The 21,293-nt window shown below is 53.1% G+C and overlaps 1 protein-coding gene across 1 annotated transcript in view; it reads left to right on the forward strand.

Annotated features, from left to right (window-relative positions):
• Positions 1–15,231, forward strand: part of LOC127034640 (trichohyalin-like) — a 58,071-nt gene extending 42,840 nt beyond the window's left edge. Inside the window, exons 17-26 of the mRNA XM_050923676.1 lie at positions 544–645; positions 1,634–1,807; positions 4,648–4,779; positions 5,786–6,006; positions 7,682–7,820; positions 8,803–8,886; positions 10,152–10,354; positions 12,876–12,954; positions 14,073–14,279; positions 14,750–15,231. Of these exons, the coding sequence (XP_050779633.1) occupies positions 544–645; positions 1,634–1,807; positions 4,648–4,779; positions 5,786–6,006; positions 7,682–7,820; positions 8,803–8,886; positions 10,152–10,354; positions 12,876–12,954; positions 14,073–14,279; positions 14,750–14,809 (1,401 nt within the window). The 3' untranslated portion in view covers positions 14,810–15,231. The remainder of the gene's footprint in view (positions 1–543; positions 646–1,633; positions 1,808–4,647; positions 4,780–5,785; positions 6,007–7,681; positions 7,821–8,802; positions 8,887–10,151; positions 10,355–12,875; positions 12,955–14,072; positions 14,280–14,749) is intronic.
• Positions 15,232–21,293: the final 6,062 nt, after the last annotated feature.

Below are 21,293 nucleotides of genomic sequence, written 5' to 3' on the forward strand. Positions count from 1 at the left end.
AGTGTCGGTCGCCCAAGACTCTGCCACTCTGAATTCCAGCCCCCCAGCTCCTTACAGTCCAGGTGGGGTGTCCAGGGGCTGTGGAGACTGCTGCTCTGTTGCTGTCTTTTACAGGCCTGGGCAATGCTGCACCTGGATGTTGCCAGGAAGCCCCCTGGGCGTGGCCGCAGTCAAGGCTTTGGAGAGTCAGGGGGTCTGGCTGAGTCATTGGCACAGCCCTGAGCAGTGAGGAGCTGCTCCAGGGGGTGCTGTGACACAGTTCCCATGGGGCACAGCCCTGGGAGAGTCCGCAACACACTCTTCCCTCCCTGAAGTCACTGCTGAGCACCATGGTGTGAGCTGGGACAATGGTCCTGTCTCCTCCGGACCCCTCCCTTTAGTACTGGCCCCAAGTACTAAACCCTGCAGAAGTGACCAGAATCCCTGGGTGTGGGGGGCACATGGGGTTAGAGACCTGGGGGTAGAGACACGGAGAGCTGGACCTGGAGCAGAGGATCCAGCGGGCAGTGAATTCAATGGGCTTCTCTTTACAATTCTGCCCAGGCCCGAGATGAAGAGGTTCGGAGGCAGCGGGAGACCATGCAGCAACAGACGGAGTCTACACAGCAGCTGGTCAGAGAGCTGAAGCAGGAAGCCAAGGAGATGGTATGGTCCATGAGGGAGTCTTGCAAAGGCGACTGACTGGCTTAGGGGGCCAGGGAGGCAGTGCGGAGCCTATTTCCTCTAGGGGCACTGACATCTGTCCAGCCCCCAAAAGTTGTTAGCGTGCAGCTGTAGTTCGGGGACTGTCTGAAGTGAGCTGAGGTTGGGTGTCCATGCTTCAGAAACTGCCATCGTGGGTAGGCAGCTGATTAAAAACCTCCACCTCACTGCTGGTGCTGGCTGGCACCGGGCCATCCAGCAGTCTCACCGGGAAAGTTGTGGGTTGGCTAGGGCATGCAAATGGCTGGAATCCCCTTCTCTGCCCTAGAGGCGGTCTCTCCAGATCAGGGTTCAGCCCCAGCCTCAGGGCTTGACTATATATGGAGTTATTCCAGAATAGCTCCCTGAATAGCCATGTGTGGATGCTCTTATTCCAAAATCAGAGTGCCTTGTTTCGGTTGAGTTAAAATCATAGAATATCAGGGTTGGAAGAGACCTCAGGAGGTATCTAGTCCAACCCCCTGCTCAAAGCAGGACCAATCACCAATTAAATCATCCTAGCCAGGACTTTGTCATCTCATGGTCACTGCTGCCTAGGTTGCTGCCCACTTCTACTTCCCCTACCAATTTTCCCCTGTTTGTAAGCGGCAGGTCAAGAGGAGCACATGGAGTTTAATCCACTGGCATAAGCACCTCCACACATGGAGTTAGTCAGGCTTTAAATTCACACCCTCCCTCAATCTGAATTCACTTTCAAGGTGCTGGGGAGGGAAACCTGCTCTGCTGCCCATGCTCTAGCTGTCCCTTTGCTGTCCCTGCGCTGGCATTTCCCGTGTCTCCATGGCTCACCGGTATTTCCTTGTGCCTCCTCCTGGGAACAGTGCTTCTCTGACCAGATGCTCCGAACACGATGGGGACCCCCCTGAGCAGCGAGCTCTGTTCTGCTTCCTTGTGGGGAGCTCACCGAGGTCCCTGCTGTGCATGACCCTAGGTTCAGAGTGCTCTGCTTCAGGAGCAAAGGAAGTGGGAGGCTGAGAAGAGGGAAGCCCTCCAGGTGCAGTGTAGGACACTGGAAGAGCAGAGCCAGAGAGCGCATGCGGAGGCCCTGGACAAAGAGAGGAGGACGGTGTCAGTTTTGCAGAATAAAACCCTGGAGTACCAGCAGGTGGGTGTCTCCATAAACCTTCATCCTCCCCCACAGGGGCAGGCTGGCTACAGAAGTGAACCCAGAGCTGCCAGGTTCTCTTCCCGCTCAAGTCAATGACTTGCTGTGTAGTCTTGGGCACATCACCACACCAGCCTTGCCTTCTGAGCTCTTTTGCATGTCCACTTTCCTAGCATCTCAGCACCTCACCATTTTTAGTGTAAACACTCCCATGGGGCAGGGCTATATTCTCCATTACACGGGGAGGTGAAGGGACTTTCCCAGGTCACCCAAGAAGTCTGTGGAAGAGCAGGGATTCAAACCCATGTCTGGCAGGTCCCAGGCCATCCTTTCTCTGTGTTTGGGTGCCAATATGTGTTAATTGATTGTTAACTAACTCAGCTGTGGAGGTTTGTTCCAGGACACAATTGTTTGATCCTGGTTGTGGTTCACTCTAGGGCTCAGCATTGCGTGAACCACCACCAGCACCAAACCTTCGTGAAGAGTCGCTAGTTGCATTTACAGTCATGTGGGTTAACTCATGTTAATTTGCAATCAACGTGTTACCACACAACCAGAAACCTTTGTCTAGACAGGGCCTTTGCCTCGGTTTTCCCAGCAGTAAAATAGGGATAAGAATACTTCACCCACCTCTCGGAAGCGCGTTGAGATCTTCTGCTGGATGGTGCTGTCAGTGCGAAGTGCTATCATATGTTTACATGGCGAGCCAATGGTCTGGCTTGCTTCTAGTCCCACAGTGTGCTGTGCTTTAGCAAACCTGTGCGGAGCCACATTGAAAGCAGAGGGTCCAAACCTCTCTTCCCATTTCTTTGCGGCAGAGGCTCTGACTTCTAAGACACTTCGCAGAGCTAGGAAATGAAATGTTCCCCTGACTCTGCTGATCTGACACAATCATTGTTTCCAGGGAGCTGCAAAGAGGTGCCATGGTTATGATTCTTTTTGAAGGCGCCTGTAGCATCAAAAAATGGCTGGCAAAATGTTCTGCGATTTTCCAGTGGCTCCAGAGTGATGGGGAGGTACTGGCAGAGCTTATGGGTTCAGGATTACTACTGCTACTAATTGTGTGATGTATCCAGGGTACAATCCAGACTAGTGAGTAGCTGTGTCACCCCTGCCCTCTAACCTGGAGTCCCCTTTGCACTGCTTTGCTGCTGTAGCCTCCAGTCTGGCCTGCTCACGAACAGCCTCCAGCATGCAAGTCACTCCCAGCTACACCTTGGCTCTCACCAGCCTTGGGTATACTGCAGGGTGACCTCAACACACCCCCAGTCCTAGATTTCCCCCCAGAAACGTAGGTCCTGTACTGCCGAGTCCTCTCCTGGACAATACACATTCATAAAGACCATATTTCTTTAATAGGAATAATATGCACACTTTGTTGCCCCAAATGGAGTTTCCCTGACACTTCAATTTAAACTCACTGGTTTAGATAAACAATAACACAACTTTATTAACTACAAAGAGGGAGATTTTAAGTGAGTACAAGTCATGAGGCATAAAAGTCAGAAATAGTTACAAGAAAAATAAAGATAAAATGCAACTGGTGCCTAATTTAACTATGTTAAATTCAAAGCGAAGTTTTCTCACCACATGCTCTCAAGAGTCTCACTGACCAAACTTCTTAGGCCAGGAGCCCTTCTTCTGTTTAATGGCTGCTTCCTTTGTTCCTTCTCATGCAGTGAATCGGTGGACAGAGAGAGAGGGTGAAGGAGGGGTGCCTGGGAGTGTCTGCCCCTTCTTTTTATAGTCCTGTTCCCCCTTTGAGAAGCATTTCCAGCTGGGAGCATGGCAACAGGCAGGCTGTGTGGATGGGAACTCCATGCTGTTTCTTTGCTAAGATGTAGATTTTTTTTGCCTGCCAAAGAATGGCCCATTAGAAGCCTTGTTTACATCTGGCGAGGCGACAGCTTGGGCTTTGTCTCTGAGGAACTGGTTTGGACACTCCTCAATCGTCTCTGGAAAACATACTTTTAGTCATGATATCAAATTATATTTATAACTCACAGATAACACTGCTACATGCATTTTGCCATGACATTACTGATCAGCAGATTATGGGTTTTCAGATGGTACCTCACCAGGCATATTTTGTACAAAGCTGTTTAAGGTGTGGACATGGGGTTATATTCTGTCACAATGCAGGATTACTACTGCTACTAATTAGGTTTATATTTGTAAATCAGTTTATAAACATAAATGAACCGCTTGCTCAGACCCTGCTGTGGAGGTCAGTAGGGAAGTATTGTCATTCCCATTTAACAGATGAGAAGCTGAGGACCGAGCAGGGAAGTTGTTTGCTCAGCACCAGACAGTGGTCGGGAGCAGAGTGGGGCCCAGAACCCAACTTACCAGACCACACACCTCAGGAATCTGTGCTGATTCTTTGACGTCACTTTATCTCCCACGGACTGTGCTGTGTTTCAGGCTAAGCTGGCCCCCCTGCGCTGTACGTGGAGTAGGATATGAGTGGCAACTGGCTTGTGGCAAAGCCAGTATGTCGTGATCAGGGCCGGCTTCAGGGGTTTGGCCACCCCAAGCAGCCAAAAAAAAAAAAAAAAAGCCGCGATCGCAATCTGCGGCAATTCAGTGGGAGGTCCTTTGCTCCAAGCGGGAGTGAGGGACCCTCCGCTGAATTGCCGCCGAATACGTGAAAGTGCCACCCCTCTCCGAAGTTGCCGCCTCAAGCACCTGCTTGATAAGCTGGTGCCTGGAGCCGGCCCTGGTCGTGATGGGGCTTCCCACAGGACAGAGTGTATGCCAGCCTGAAAAGGGCTCACTGGGGAAAGGCAGAGAATGGGATGTCTGGAGTTACAGCAGGTTCCTCCCGGCTTGTGTTGCAGAGAATTCAGGAGCTGGAGCTCCACGGCCGCTCGCTCCAGCAGGAGAAGCAGGAGGCACTGGACGAGCTGCGGACGTTGCTGCAGGAGGAGAAGATGGAGGCACTAAGGAGACTGTGCGAGGAGCTGGAGCAGGTGGGGATGGCTGCCAGGCCAGCCCCCGATTACAGGGAGTGAGGGAGTGAGGAGTTTAGGGGCTCATGGACATGGAGGAGGATGAGACCTGACTCCCCTGCAGGAGGGAAGCCACTGGCTCATCCCTCCCCATCCCCCGATTGACCCAGCCTGCTTGAACATGAATCGTTCTGTCCTATCCCAGGGAGTCTGTGTCTTGAGTGTTGTGAATGGAGCTTCATCCCTGTCACAGAGGGTGGGGGAGTCAGGGCCCTGCACCCCCCACTTCCTGCAATTCACCGGGACTCTCAGCCAGTCAGTAACACAGAAGGTTTATTAGACAACAGGAACACAGTCCAAAACAGAGCTTGTAGATTCAGAAAACAGGACCCTTCACTCAGGTCCATCTTGCGGGGTAGGGAGCCCAGACCCTGGTTCTGGACCTCCCTCCATTTCCCCAGCCAGCTCCAAACTGAACCTCCTTTCAGCCCCTCCTCTGGCCTTTGTCTCTTTCCTGAGCCAGGAGGTCACCTGATCTCTTTGTTCTCCAACAACCTTCAGTGTTGCACCTTGCAGGGGAGGGGCCCAGGCCATCAGGAGACAGGGTGCAGCCATTCTCTGTGCAGCCAGGATCACACTGGCCCCTTAGGGCTCTGCAACAATCACACACCCCTTAGATACTTACGAAATGCGTAGGGGAAACTGAGGCACCCACACAGCACTCAGAGAAAACATTGAGAACATTCCCACTTCGTCACAATCGCCTACTAAGCAACTGGCTGTGATGGGTCCTCCCAGCAGGTAGAAACAAACTCACATTACCTGCGCTGCGTCTACATGTGATTCACAGCTGGGAACCTTGGGGCTGTAGCAGTCCAGATATTCTGTTGTGATCGGAGCTGGGAGTCCTGCGATTGCAGCAATCCAGATGTGCTGCAGTGCTTGGAGCTGGCAGTCGTGGGAGAGCAGAAATTTCCTTCCCAGTGCATTGTTGCTAAATCCTCTGTTTTTGTGTCCCTCACCCTAGGAGAGGGCTCGTGAGAGTGATCGGCTGAGAGTGACGCTGCAGCAGCTGGAGAAGGAGCAGAGCCACTTGCGGGCTGCGCAGAATGAAATGTCCTCCCGGGAGCGGGAGGCGCAGTCCCAAGCTGAGCAGGCCGAGCGCTCCCTGGCCAGGGAGATCGGCTTGGCCTGCCAACGCCTACAGGACCTTCTTCCTGAGAGAGGCAGGGGGCTCATGGCTCATGGGTGAGGCCCTTTAACCTCTTGAATGCGGCATGGTTTTTAATGCCTTTGGAGGCCCAAACCCTGCCACCTTGCCCAGTGAGCAATGCAAGCAGGCTCGGCTGCATTTGTTCTGCTCCTCCTGGGAAATTCACCTTTGGGCAGAAGACAGCCTAGGCTTCCGTGGTGCCTAGGCCTTAGGCTGGCCCTCTGCCCGGGGGAGTTTCACCCGCTGTGTCCTGAAGGTCATTGTCTTAGGGCTGGATCCACGCCCCCTGCTGAGAACAGCTGGTGTTTCCACTGCCCCCCAAGGGTGGGGGGGATGGAAGCTTTCGTTGCCACCAGGCCTTCTGTAGGAGCATCCCCACCTGAAGCTGCAGTAGAGAGCATGCCCTGAACCAACTCGCACCCCACCCACTGGCTGCCCCTTTCCCTGCTGGTGTCCGCTGCCTGTGGGCCCCCAGCTCTCCCCACAGCGGGATCACCACCATCACACTGTAACCTCATGGTTTCCTGGGGTTCCCGTGGTCCCCACCCCAAAGAGCTTGCAATCAGTTTGTGCTGGGATTTGTAGGGTGCTTAGCACAGTGAGGCCCTGCGCTGTGGCTGGGGACCCTGGGTTTGACCACAGGACAGTAACAGTCACCAGAGAGACAAGGAGGGACAGGTAGGAGCCTTTATTGGACTAACTTCTCTGGGTGAGTGAGACACATTCATTGCCTTTTGCTGGAGCATCGGGAAGTTGGTCCAGTGAAAGATCTCACCTCCCACATCTTGCGTCTAATATCCTGGGACTGACACGGCTACAACTACTTGGCCTACGATAGTCAGCCGAGGCCGCTGGTCTCGTGAGCTGCTGGGGGGCTTCCGGTAGGTCCACAAATTCCAGGGCTCGTGCCCACATCTTCCAGTGGGGCTGCTGCGTATAAACTGCTGAGCCATGAGTAGATGGTAGACGCCTACGTCCAGCCTGAGAGCTGGGAGGAGGACATTGTTTAGAATCATAGAATCATAGAATATCAGGGTTGGAAGGGACCTCAGGAGGTATCTAGTCCAACTCCTGCTCAAAGCAGGACCAACCCCAACTAAATCATCCCAGCCAGGGCTTTGTCAAGCCTGACCTTAAAAACCTCTAAGGATGGAGATTCCACCACCTCCCTAGGTAACCCATTCCAGTGCTTCACCACTCTCTGAGTGAAACAGTTTTTCTTAATATCCAACCTAAAATCTGTCTGTCTAGGGTGTCCATCCCTGTGGTATCTGGGCACTTCACCATCCTCAGTATTTATCCTCACAACCTTCCTGTGTGCTAAGGCAGGGCTGCTCTCATTGCACAGAGGGAACTGAGCCAGGGACGCTGGTCAGGGTCACTCAGGAGGTCTGTGGCAGCACAGGGTCTTCAATCTGGGTCTCCCCTAGGAACGTTAATCTGACAGCGCCATTCCCAAGCAGGCTGTGCCCAGCGTGAGCACATCTGGGAGTGCTGCCGGCATAGCCCCTACTGGCACAGTGCTGGGCTCTGCTCCCCTGGACAGAGAGTTACGAGGCTGCAGCAGACGCCGAGTCCTTTAGCTCAGGCAGTAGAAGCGCATGCTGTGAGATCCCGAGATGCCAGGGTCAGTTCCACACAGCTGATCTGTGGAGGCTCAGATGGGTTACATGGGTGTTCCCCTCCCAAACCGCTGCTTGTTTCCTGCAGGAGCCCAGCTCCCCTCTCGGCCAGCCACGCACTCCAGCTCCTGCATGCAGTGACCGAGGAGACCCAGCGCTACCTCGGAGCCTTGCAGCAGGAGCTGGAAGCTCAGAATCGCACCATGCTTCACTTCCAGGAGGAGAAGGTGATTCGAGAGAAGTGTGTGGGGGGGGAGAAATCATTTCATTTCCCACAAAGCCAAAAGCCGTGATGGAGCTTTCAAAGGGGCCGGGTAGTTTGCTGACCTTGGTGGTTATGCTGGCCAAGACGAGGGGCCTCATGCTTCAGGGCAGAAGCTGCTAGCCATAGAGGCAGGAGCAGTGTTCCCCTCTCTGGGCAGTACATTTGGCCAGATGGATTGTGGGCTTTTCCTTTTCTGTTTGCTGATGCATCACGAAGTGGCCACTGCCTGAAGCAGGATGTGGATCTAGATGGCGCCCTGGCCTGACTCAAGGCTGATAGAGCCTGTGTCTCTCTTGTCTATTTATTCTGTAAGCTCCTCAGGGCAGGACTTGTCGTACTCTGTGTCTATGCGGCGCCCACACAACAGGGCTATGATCTCAGCTGGAGAGGGCGCTGCTGGAGTAATAGAAAGCCAGCAATGCCCCTGGGGTTACTGCCAGCCTGGGGCCACCAGCAGCTACTGGCCTCGTGCCCTGGGCCTTGCCTCTCTGGCAAGCTGTGACTAGGTTCTGCGGAGGACCAGCTCCTTGGCAGAGTGCAGTGGTGGGGGCAGCAGCGTCCCTGAAATCCAGACATGGAGGGCTCCATGGAGTTGAATATGCCATGCGCTTGGCACAGATCCCTGTGCCATATGGATTGCAACGGTCCATTTGTCCCCTCCCTAAATGCTCAATGTGAAACAGATGAGATCTGGCATCTGGTGTCACCGCAGAGACCAGCCCTTGAGCTGAATGGCCCCCTGATGCTTCTAGTGCTGAGCAGACAGCTGCCCACAGGAAAGGGAGAGGAGGGTGGACACAGCCTGGCAGAGGAGAGAAGCCATTAAAGCTGCCTTTGTGGCCAACCATAGCACTACCCCTATGCTACACCAGTGTATGGGCAGCGGGTGGCCATCAAGGGTGTATGACCCCACCCTGACAGCAGCAAGTCCCTTCTACTTGCAGGAGTGGGAGCTGAGGCAGCAGCGAGAGCAGCTTCACTTGGAGAGCAAGGAAGCCCTGGAGGCCCTGAAGGAGCAGCTCATCCAAGTACGTCCCTCTGGGAGCCTGGCACGGATCTGCCCTGGGGGGCATTTCTTCCACTACCCTGTCCTGTGAGGCTGGGCTGCACCCAGCACTCTTCAGCCTGGGCTCCCAGTAGAGCTCAGCAGGGATTGTGCCTGATGCTTCACACCACCAAGAGAAAAGCTGAGACTGGGCTGGGTAGCAAAGCTGGCCATAGCCCAGCCTTCCGCTGCTGGAGACCTGGGGCTGGATTCCCAGATCCTGCTGTAGGGTGACCAGATGTTAAGGGGAAAATATCGGGACCGCTGTGCGGGGGCATTTTTTTTACACTCACCTGTCCGGGAGTTCGGCGGCAATTTGGCAGAGAGCCCTTCAGTCATGGATGGTCTTCAGTGGTATTTCGACCAAAAGACAGAAGCACCTGCTGCCGAAATACCGCTGAAGACCATCCGCAACTTGAGGACTCTCCGCCGAATTGCCGTCAAAGACCAAGAAACAAAATATCAGGACAAATGGCATCCCGACCGTACTCTGGTCAAGACGCGGGACAGACTCCTCAAAATCGAGACAGTCTCGATTTTATCAGGACGTCTGGTCACCCTATCCTGCTGTTTCCAGAGCGGGAGAAAGGGTGTGGACACTAAGTGGTCTCCCCTCCAGACTCTCACCTCTGCCCCCAGGCAGCCACCTTCATCTCCCCACCCCGCCCCCAGGATCTCTGCTGCAGCCCTCTCGGTTGCCTCTCCCACCCATAAGGATGTTCATTCTGGTGGCCTTGTGTGGCTGGGAAGGGAAAGGCTGGAGTACAGGGACGTGCCATTCAGGCTCGGTCAGTGGAGGAATGATCTCTGTCACCTTTCCTAGTCATGGGCTGCCAGGATCTCAGCTTCCAGCCCATGCACCATCCATCCGGCCACGCGTCCCCCTGGAATTGATGGCTTCTCCGACAAGACTGAGATGAGCCTGGGTCTGAACCGCCCTCCCCAGACCTTCAGATCTGGGTACAAGCACTGCAGCTAGGGTGACCAGATAGCAAGGGTGAAAAATCAGGGCAGGAGGTGGGGGTTAATTGGCACCTATATAAGACAAAAGCCCCAAATATCAGGACTGTCCCTATAAAATAGGGACACCTGGTCATCCTAACTGCTGCAGCCTGTGTCTAGCTTCCTTCATGAGTGAGAGACATGATGAGTCCCCCACCTGTCAGTTCCTCTGGCCCAGGGCGGGTGGGGAAGACAATGGGCACGTGAGGCTTGGGACCAGCTGTGCTGACTGGCCTCATCCTGCAGGAGCACCTCCAGGAGATCGCCAGCCTGCAGCGCAGCCAGCTGAAGGAGGCCGGGGACGGGGAGCAGCAGATGCTGCGCCAGCAGCTGCGGGAGAAGGACCATGAGCTGCGGGCCATCCAGAGGAGCATGGCCCACTGGAAAGACCAGACCACCTGCAAGCTGGCCCGCAAGTTTGAGGAGGAGCTGAATGCGGCGCTGGAGACGTGAGTGAATAGCTGGAGAGGGAGGGAAGAGAGATCCCACAGGCAGTGTTAGGGCCCTACCCCTGCCAGCAGCCAGGCCTCTGCTCCTCATTGGGCTTTGAAGTGCAGGACTCTAGCCCACATCTCCAGCTTCCTCGAGCAAGCTCAGAAATGGAGGGTGGCAGCATGTCCCCAGTGGCCAGTGCTCTGGGCTAAAGGAGCAGGAGATGTGAGAGCTGCTCCCGAGTGAATCCCCCATGTCCCTTCCACACCCAGAGTGATGCACTGCAGGAAAAGTGGGAGTGCCTGGCAGGTGGCACCAACGTTTGTGCTGGGCCCAGCTCCCCTGTAAAGTGGAGAGAGTAACCTCGCCCCCTTGGCATAACACCCTGGGGCTGGGCTGAGTGTTCACAAATCAATCGGGGATGCAAGAGGGCATCAAAACTAGCCCCCCGCCCTCACCGCAGGGCCAGCTCCAGGGGTTTTGCCGCCTCAAGCAGCCAAAGAAAAAAAAAAAGCACGATTGCGATTGCGATCTGCGGCAATTCAGTGGGAGGCCCTTCCCTCCGAGCGGGAGTGAGGGACCCTCCGCCAAATTGCGGCTGAATACCTGGACGTGCTGACCCGCTCCGGAGTTGCCGCCCCAAGCACTTGCTAAGCTGGTGCCTGGAGCCGGCCCTGGCCCGTCTGCCCACAGCCTGCGGAGGGCTCTGGGGGCTCACACTGTGGGTCTGGGACCCCTTAGGAGGGGTGAGGAGTTGGCCTGCCTGCCCCAGCTGGAACCCGTGGAGGGTTTAACTGTTGACGTCAGCAGGAGCTGAGTTAGGCCAGAGCTGAGCACTTCTAAAAATCCCTCCCTGGAGTAAGTCAGGGAGGAGACAGGTGGGTGGCCGGGGTCAGCTAGAGAGAGAGCAGCCTGGTGCCCAGACTGGAGACTGAGTGAGGCCTTTGCTCCCTGGGCACCGCTGGGTGTCAGGGAATCCCAGTGACAGCCTGGGGTGCTGCGCTGGAGCTGGCTGAGGCAGCAGAAGGCGCTGTGGGAGGTATTTCATTCTCCGGTGCCCATTCAGGCCTACGCTGTCTGCTGACGTGCTGACAGTCCAGTGATGGGGACTCCTGCTCGTCGGGACCCCTCAAACTGGGCTGAGACCCCCTCAAACGCGGTTCACCCAGCCTCTGAACAGCCCCCTGGTGGTAACAGTTTTTGGCCATTACCATCCTTGCCCAAGTTGACAGCAGTGACCACAAGGTCACCCAAGCCAGCTAGCCTCCCTCATTGCCACGTGGTCCTGGGATCTCACCCTTCCCCTGGAGCCCTCGAGCCGCTGGCTTTCCCTAGCACCAGGCTGTTCAGTGAAATGGCTGCATCTTTCCCTGCAGCTGCAGTATGGAGTTTGTAAGGGAAAGATGACCGCTGGCATCGACATGTGCAGCGCCCTGGGCGCAGGCCATGTGCCGAGCACCCCGGGTGGGCCCATTGTCAGCAGTTCCCGTAGAGCGGACTAATAACAACGTTACTAGACAATATACTAGCCTGGCTGGCAAATGGGATTCTGCTGCTATCGGCTCTCGGTGGTGGATCCCTGTGTTTCACGGGGGATGAGCTGGGAGGCACCAGAGTCAATGGAGGGTTTGTCCCATTCTGAGGCACTCATCGGGGTTAACCCTTTGAACTCTGGCTGGTTTCTGGGGGATGGTACCTGGAAGCGGCCAGGGCCTCCTGTCCTGTGCTCTAGGGCAGCTTTACGCTGGTGTCACTTGGTGGAACCCAGCGGGGGCTCTGCACAGGGAGGTGGCTGAGGAGGGTGGGTCACTGCTGGGAGCTGAGGAGAGAGGGTGAGATTCCCGTCGCCCATTCTCCATGCTGTCCCAAGTCCTCCCGGAGCCCCGCATGACCCCTCCCCAGGCCCACTGTCTGCTGAAAGCAGCAATTAGGAGCTGGGACTGGAGTCTGCAGCCTTAGCTTTTCATCCACTGACACTTGTCTTGACTGTTAAACCGGTGGCTGAGTTTGACTCTCAGGTAGGGTGACCAGACAGCAAGTGTGAAAAATCGGGACAGTGGGTGGGGGTAATAGGAGCCTGTATGAGAAAAAGACCGAAAAAAGCGGGACTGTCCCTATAAAATCGGGACATCTGGTCACCTGCCCTCGGTGTGTGTGTGTGTGTGTGTGTGTGTGTGTGTTAGTTACTCTGGGGGATATCGTAAGAATGTTTGGGATGGGGAAGGGTCTGTGTGGGCCATTTGGGGCCCAGTCCCTGAATCAGTGGGGGCGGGGGGGGGGGTTGCCATGCAGAGGACTCTGGCCCTTGCGCCTATTCTGGAGAGAGCCTACACAGCTCTCCGCTGCCCTTCTCGAATCTCAGCAGTGTCTCCTCCTCCGATCACCATTCACCCTACACTGCGTATATTGCAGTAGGAACCTGCCGTGGAGGGAGGGGGAGTCACTCCTCGAGGTTAACTCGCTCTGGCCGAGGAGAGACTGGGCTGCCTTTCCTTCCCGTACCATCTGCCCATAAGGGAATGTGATCTCCCCTGACAGGCGCTTTTCCTGGGACAGACCAAGGGGCCTTCGCAGGAGTGTGGAGAGACTGGACGCAGAAATTGGGCGGCTTTCCACGGTAAAGGAGAAACACTCGGCTCTGGCTAAAGTGAGGACAGTGAGAGGGGCCCAGCTGGTTCAGGAACCTCTCTGCTTGGGTCAGTCTCACTGGGAGGGCACATGGCAGCTCTTCCTCGGCTTGCCAGGCATGGGCCACTTCTAGCCATGTGCTGGGTTGAGTTGGGTCTGTGGAGCAGGGGATTGTAATGGGCAAGGCAGGGAGAGGCTCAGGGAGATAATGGTCCAGGAGGCTAGAATCCAGCCCTGGGTGCAGAGTAGTGTCAGTGTTAGTAGCTGATAGGTGCCATAAGCTGCAGGGCTATTCCAGTGGCCCTAATATCTCCCAGGCACCTTATGTGTCCTGCAGCCATGCCCCCTAATACTGTGCCCCTGGAGAACTCACGGGCCAAGCAGAGGCTGCCAGGGCTGGCACTTGGACATGGTGGCGGTGCTTCAGGAAGCTGCACTCCTCCCTCAGAGACAGCTCTAACCCAATCCCAGCTGCAGGGGGCCAGGGTAGGAGGCCTGTGCGGCTGGAGGCGCTGTCTCTCGTATGAACTGACCCCTTATGCTCCATGAGGAGCCCATGCCCCCACTTGGTGTATATGAGTCCTGAGCCCCAGTGTCCCGGCACTATCCAAGCTCAGGTAGCTCCATTCTTCCCCTCCCCCAATGCCCTCTGAACTCTCAGTTGGACACATTCTACTTCATCTCTTGGTAGTGTGGCCGTGTGCTGTTAACTGGTGCCCTGTTCCACCCCAGAGATGGCTGCATTTCAGGGTTCCCAAACCTCTCCTGCCTTGTGGGAGTGTTATGGTGCTTAACTAATTTTGTCAGACCCTACTGTGCATGCAGCCCTGGTATCATGTGTCTCACCCAGATGTCTCTCAGCACAGTGGGGAAACTGAGACTCACTGCGCTGACTTCTCTGTGGTCACCCAACAAGCCTGTGGCAGTCAGGAACAGAACCCAGATCTCCTGGCCTAGTTCCAGGCTCTGGCCCCCTGACTGTGCACCTCCCCAGTGACCAGGTTGGAGCAGCCATGGTGTCTCCGGTGTGCTGGGCCTGTGTGCCTCTAGCCATGCTCAGCGTGGTCTGACCCCTGGCTAAAGCGTTCTCCTTTTTCTTGCCCACAGGACCGGAGCGAGCACACCCATCTCTGCCCCACCGCCTCCTCCTCCTCCACCCCACTCGGGCAGCACGGCTTTGTGTCCTCAAAGCTCCTGCGCCAGCTGCAGGGCCGCGTGAGGGAGCTGCGGGCAGAGAATGCCCTTTACCGGGGGCGCAGCCTGGAGGACCTCGCCGCCCTGCGGGCAGAGCCAGGCCAGAAGGGCAGAGAAAAGGTAATGGGGCCACCGCGCTCCCTGCAGCCTGGCCTGGGGACTAGCTGTGAGCTGCAGGCTGTGATTGCCCCATTCGGCTGCGCAGGCTTTGCAGCCATGACCTAGCAGTGCTGGGTTCAGCGGCCCAATCCTCAAAGGTATTGAGCTGCCTGCCGCCCATTGAAAGCCATTTAGGTGCCTAAATACCTCTGAGGACCTGGGCTGAGTGTCTCTAAGCTCCCCTTCCTTCCCTGTCACTGTAGCTTTCCTCAAACCCTCCCCCTGCCCCTGTGTCCTCGTCCTCCCCCACTTCTTGATTGTCTCCCACACTCCCAACCAAATCGCTTTCCTCCTTCCCTCTCCGTATATTGGGCTGCATCTGCCACGGGCTGGGAGACCATCTCACCCAGCTGTGTCAAGCTGCACGGGGGGGAAGGAGTTCAATTGTTCGGAGCCCAGCTTGCGTGATTTTTCTCTTTTCCCTGTTCCAGAGGTACCTGACCGCAGCTCTCTCTGTCCCACAGTTCCATGGGGCGAGCTGTAGGAAGTAGCATGTGTGCTGCTGGGGAACAGGAAGCTGAGCAGGTGGAAGAGTCGTCTCCTGTGGATAGACAGTGCGTGGTGGAGGCCTGGCTATAGCAGGGGTGGAGTCACGCTCGACTTAGAGGGTATCCAGTGGCGCATTCGCTGCTTCCGGGAGTCAGGAAAGAAGCCGATCACATGAGCTTGAGAAGGACCCAGGACGCTCTCCACTGAGCAACTTGTGTGGAAGCGTCCCCGTCACGAACTCTTGGCTGCTCTTCATGCTCCTGGGCTCAGTTTCCTGCTTGGCGAAGCAAGGCCCTTGTTCCCTTCCAATCAGACCCCTTGCAGTCGGTGGGGGAAGACGGGAGTGATCGGTCAGGGAGGGGATCTCGGGCTGGGGCCAGTCCAAAGAGCAAGTCCAGGCAAACACTGGAGCCCAAGTGGAAGAGTCTCCAGAAGCAGATGCCTGCCCCTCACAAGAGGTCTGGGCACAACTCTGGCTGGTTGGGCTGCAGCTGGCTCAGGATTCTGCAGATTGTTTTTGTTGCTGGTTGCTGGCTGTCTGGGTCCCGCCACTCCACCTCCAAGTAGCAGCAGAGCCATCTTTGCAACTCCACCTTGCGGTGCTTTGCCAGCTTGCAAAATGCAACTGGGGTAGGTGTGTATCAGAGTAGCCTAGATGTCAGGTATGAGGCCTGCAGCGGAGCCAGTCTCTGGGCAGGCTAATGAGTGCAGCTGGCCTACAGTAGGCTGCCTGATTGGCTGCAGCCCCTGATTGATGGGCAGTGGCAGCAGGCCAGCCGTTAAGCCCAGCAGCAGTGGCGTTTGGGAGTTGGTCAACGCATTTGCCCACGGCTGTGATAGCTCCCGTACCTGCTTGTATCCAGTCCTACTTGTGCCTTGCCTCAGTCCAGGTAATCCAGCACTGACCCTCAGCTCTGAGATCTAATGCCAGCTCTTCCTCAGGCTTCTATTCTTGGCTACTGACTCCTGTTCCAACCACTAGGCATGACTGCCCACCACCCCATCTCTGAGCCTGGGCAGAGGCTGAGTTCCAGGGGCAGTCAGCACTGTGAAATGGCCCCGATAAGCTTGCTCGCTCCACTGCAGCAGTCTTTGTAGATATGCTGCTACAGTCTAGCTTCATTCCCTACACTGGCATATTGTGGTTAAATGCCGATGGGGCTGCTAAAGTGGATGTTGATCAGTTTTTTTGCCGCAGAGCTTCAAACAGTCTTTAAAAAGCCCAGTGTGTTCATGTGAAAGGTAAGACTTTGGTCTCCTCAGGGGGAACCACATTTTTGGTGCATCCTGAAGACTAGCAGGCAGAGCACTCCCTATGCCTTTCAAGCCATGGGTAACCCACTAGTCCTAGCTCCACCATATTGTGGCATTAAATACCGTACCAGCACAATCAAGCCATCTCTTATTATATGCAGGGTGTTTCCAACTGCTGTCCATTCCAATGGACCAGTGTATTGCAACCATGACTGTAGATACTTTGTACATAAGTACAACAGGGCACGCTCGGACTGCCTGGTTTTATATGTATGGGGGAAAGGGAGGTTGGGGGAGGAGGGGTGGTAATTTTGTTGGGGGACAAGAGAAGCTTGTCAAGCAGGCCCTTCAGGGCAGTGTTTGGAGCTAGGCTAAATCTGCAGTAGCAGGGTGACAGTGGGTCAAGAAACCATAAAACAAGGAGACCCACAAATACTGGAGCTGTGTGACACCTTTGGCCAGAATAAATGTTTTATCTCCCACAAAATGCCTCCTAGTTGCATCAGTTTCTAGTCACATCTAATAATATGCACAGTTCTGCAGGAGGCAAATTGACCTCATTGGTGTCAGACTGTGGGAGCTGACCAGGGAGACTTGTTCCAAAATAATCCGCTTGCAATAGCGTCAGCAGCAGAGAGACCCTACCATGGGGCAGTAGGATTGGAGCAGAGCTGTTTTCCGTGATGCTAAGAGCTCAGGTCTAGTTCCACAGAGGGACGCCAGAGATCCTCAACTCCCCTGCTCAGCTTCTACCTAATCCTGTAGTTGGCAAGTTTCCCCAGGTGCCTATGTGTCTAGTGGTGCACGTGCCCAGAGCCGCCAATGGCCTGACACCGCTGTGCATTGGGATGCCCACGTTCCTTTGTGGAGCTAGTCCTCAGCACCCAACACACACCTGCTGTGTGGAGCAATGCTGAAAATTCCAGGCTTAATCCCCGGACATGGGTGTGGGGCCAGGAGGTTGGGAAGTTGGTCAGGAGAAAAGGATGTGACTGGGTCTGCGATAGGTGACAGAGCAAGAGGCTGCAGTGACTGTAGCGGGGTCAGCATAGTACATTGGTCGCAGTCAGGATTTGAACTGGCCAGCTTTGTCCCATAGCTTGTACTGTGCCTAAAAACTGCAATGGCTGCTTCCCCCAGATGGTCTGGCATGGCTGCCTGTAATCGGGATGTGCTCAAAGCACCTTGCTCTTCTGTGCTGGTGGGGAAGGGACCTGCCCATTCCATGCTGAATGCTAATAAACAGAGAGAGCACATAGCATTTTATGCTTTAATAAACAGCATTAGAACAAAACAACCATCACACTTACATGCAAGGAGGCTGGCTACGAGAGGGAGGAAAGGGTAATAAATACATTGCAGTTGCTATTTCCACTATATACTAAAGCTGGGGAACCTACATCTGACTATAAAGTCAGGTTTGAGGGGGAATGACTCTCCCTGCAAAACAAGTTCCCAGCCCCTGCGGTCCTGCCACCCCCCGAAGGGCTCATCAGCACACGCAGGGGCACTGAAGTTTAACGAACACCTGCTGCATGCACAGTGTTTCTACGGCTGTATGCCAGGTGGGGAGAGGGAGGTGAGTTCTTACCAATCTAGGGATACAGTAGAACACCTGGAGTGGAGCGTTAGACTGTATAAAGTATAATTTATTCCCCTTCCTGTACGGAATAAGCTGCACCATTGTAAGCACCTTTACACTGCTTTAACTGCAGCCACGTGAGGGGCAGGCGCCTTAACTATACTGCTATGGCTACAGCCGTACCAGGGCTGGGTATAAATGAGGGCACTAGGGGTGATTTACGCCTGTTCAGTTAAATCAATGCAAAACCCTCCCTGGACACGCTCAGTAACAGCAGCTTATTTTGGTTTTGCTTACGTCAACGGGGAACAAGTTACAGTTAAACCCAAACGAGCCACTTTTACCTTGGCCTAAGAGTGTCCACACAGGCATTTATACCTGTCAGGTATACGTTAAGTTCAGTTAAACTGCAGCAACTTTCTTGTGCAGGCAAAGGTCTAAGGATCCCAGCACAAACAGTACCCGGGGAAAGCAGCCAGTGCTTGTGACCTGGACTGGCAGCTAACAGCAGGCACATGAGCCCAGATTTTTAAAGGTAATTGCCATTGAAATTGATGGGAACTAGGCACGTAATTAGGCATCTCAATACCTTTAAAATCCTGGCCATAACTCCGTGTGGTGCAGAGAGATGGCAGCTGCCCGAATGTGACCCGCATTCCTTTATGATACTGAATTTCGAATAGGGCTGTAAAGCAATTAACAAAATGACTCGCGATTAATCACACTGTTAAACAATAAAATACCATTTATTTAAATCGTTTTGGATGTTTTCTACATTTTCAAATATATTCAATTACAACACAGAATACAACGTGTACAGTGCTCACTTTATAGTTATTTTTATCACAAATATTTGCACAGTAAAAAACAAAATATTTCTTCAATGCACCTAATACAAGCACTGTATGCAATCTCTTTATCACGAAGGTTGAACTTACATATGTAGTTATGTACAAAACCCCCTCCATTCAAAAGCAAAACAATGTAAAAGTTTAGCGCCTACACGTCCACTCAGTCCTACTTCTTGTTCAGCCAATCGCTAAGAGAAACAAATTTGTTTACATTTACGGGAGATAATGCTGCCCACTTCTTAATTACAATGTCACCTGAAAGTGAGAACAGGCGTTCGCATGGGACTGTTGTAGCCGGCGTCACAAGCTATTTACATGCCAGATGCCCTAAACTTTCATGTCTATTCACGCTTCTGCCATCGTTCCAGAGGACATGCTTCCATGCTGAAGACGCTTGTTAAAAAAAAGTGTTAATTAAATATGTAACAAAAATCCCCTACATTTGTAAGTTGCACTTTCACAATAAAGAGATTGCACTACAGTACTTGTATTAGGTGAATTGAAAAATACTGTTTCTCTTGTTTATCATTTTTACAGTGCAAATATTAGTAACAAAAAAATTATATAAAGTGAGCACTGTACACTTTGTATTCTGTTTTGTAATTGAAATCAATATATTTGAAAAAATGTAGAAAAACATCCAAACATATTTAATACATTTCAATTGATATTCTATTGTTTAATAGTGTGATTAATCGTGATTAATTTTTTTGTTAATCACGTGAGTTAACTGCGATTAACCGACAGATCTAATTTTCAAATGTTTACTTTTATGTTGCTATCAAATTGGCCTTTGAATAAGGAACCGGTCAACCTCAGGATTCCTTTTATGTTATGCAAAGCAGCCCTGGATAAGGACAATCACCAACCTGAGCCATGTGACTGACCTAAACCTAGCGAGTGGAATGAAAGGAGGTCGTGTGATGGGGAAGGGATGAGTGGGGACTGGGATATTTTGAACCGAGTCTCAATTCCCAAAGGCTCCTGGTGTTCCGAGATGCTCTATGACCTCACACTCATCCACAGCCTGGTGAGCAGCCTGTGCATCTCATCACCAAGTGGCCAGATGAATATAGCCTGACTTTAGCAAGGCTTCTGATACTGTCTCGCATCACCTTCTCATAAACAAACTAGGGAAATACTACCTAGGTGGAGCTACTCTAAGGTGGGTGCACAACTGTTTGGAAAACTGCTCCCAGATAGTAGTTATCTGTGGTTATAGTCAAGGTGGAAGGGCATATCAAATGGGGTTCCACAAGGATCAGTTCTGGGTCCAGTTCTCTTCAATCTCTTCATAGGGCTAGGGAGGGATAGCTCAGTGGTTTGAGTCTTGGCCTGCTAAATCCAAGGTTGTGAGCTCAATCCTTGAGGGGGCCATTTAGGGATCTGAGACAAAAAAAAAAAAAAAAAAAACAACCCACAAAACTGTTCAGGATAGTACTTGGTCCTGCTAGTGAAGGCAGGGGAGAGGACTCAATGACTCTTCCAGCTCTATGAGATAGGTATATCTCCATATATTATTCATCAGTTATTTAGATAATAGCATGGAGAGTACACTTATAAAGTTTACAGACAATAACAAACTGGGAGGGGTTGCAAGTGCTTTGGAGGATAGGATTAAAATTCAAAATGATCTGGATGAACTGGAGAAATGGTCTGAAGTAAATAGGATGAAATTCAATAAGGACAAATGCAAAGTGCTCCATTTAGGAAGGAACCATCAGTTGCACAAATAGAAAATGGGAACTGACTGCCTAGGAAGGAGTACTGGGGAAAGGGATCTGGGGGTCATCATGGATCACAAGCTAAATATGAGTCAACAGTGTAACGCTGTTGCAAAAAAATCAAACATCCTTCTGGGATGTATTAGTGTTGTAAGCAAGACACAAGGAGTAATTCTTCCACTCTGCTCTGTGCTGATTAGGCCTTAGCTGGAGTATTGTGTCCAGTTCTGGGTGCCACCTTTCAGGAAAGAGATGGATGAATTGGAGAAGGTCCAGAGAAGAAAAACAAAAATGATTAAAGGGCTAGAAAACATGACATTTGAGGGAATATTGAAAAAAAAGGGTTTGCGGGTTTTTTTAGTCTCCAGAAGAGATGACTGAGGGGGGACATAACAGTTTTCAAATACATAAAAGGTTATTACAAGGAGGGAGAAAAATAGTTTTCTTTAACCTCCGAAGATAGGCCAAGCAGCAATGGGCTTAAATTGCAGCAAGGGAGGTTTAGGTTGGACATTAGGAAAAACTCCTAACAGTCAGGGTGGTTAAGCACTGGAATCAATTGCCCCAGGAGGTTGTGGAATCTCCATCATTGGAGATTTTTAAGAGCAGATCAGACAAACACCTGTCAGGGATGGTCTAGATAATACTCAGTTCTGCCCTGAGTGCAGGGGACTGGACTAGAAGACCTCTCGAGGTCCCTTCCAGTCCTAGGATTCTATGATATTCTAGGATGTCTTCTCCCACTGGCTGCAGCAGCTATCCACTTCAAAGTGACTAGGTGAGCATCTGGGCCACCCTCCTGTACTATCTTGGACTAGTGCTGCTCAGAATGGGGGAGTGGGGGTCAACCCCCCCCCCCACACAGCATCCAGGGAGTCTATGTAAGGGGAGTAGGGTTCAGGAATGGGTTAAAGATGCAGACAAGGTCTTAATTAGCCCTGCTGTTCCTGCACCTGGGGAAGGGGTGTGTCTGGTAGGGCAAAATTATCAAGAAGAAAGCCCAACAGCGGGTAGCGGGAAGCCGGTAGGAAGTCCTGGGGCTGACAGAAGGAACGAGGACCCAGGAAGGGCACTG

Source organism: Gopherus flavomarginatus, chromosome 15, assembly GCF_025201925.1.
Source record: "Gopherus flavomarginatus isolate rGopFla2 chromosome 15, rGopFla2.mat.asm, whole genome shotgun sequence".
NCBI lineage: Eukaryota > Metazoa > Chordata > Testudines > Testudinidae > Gopherus > Gopherus flavomarginatus.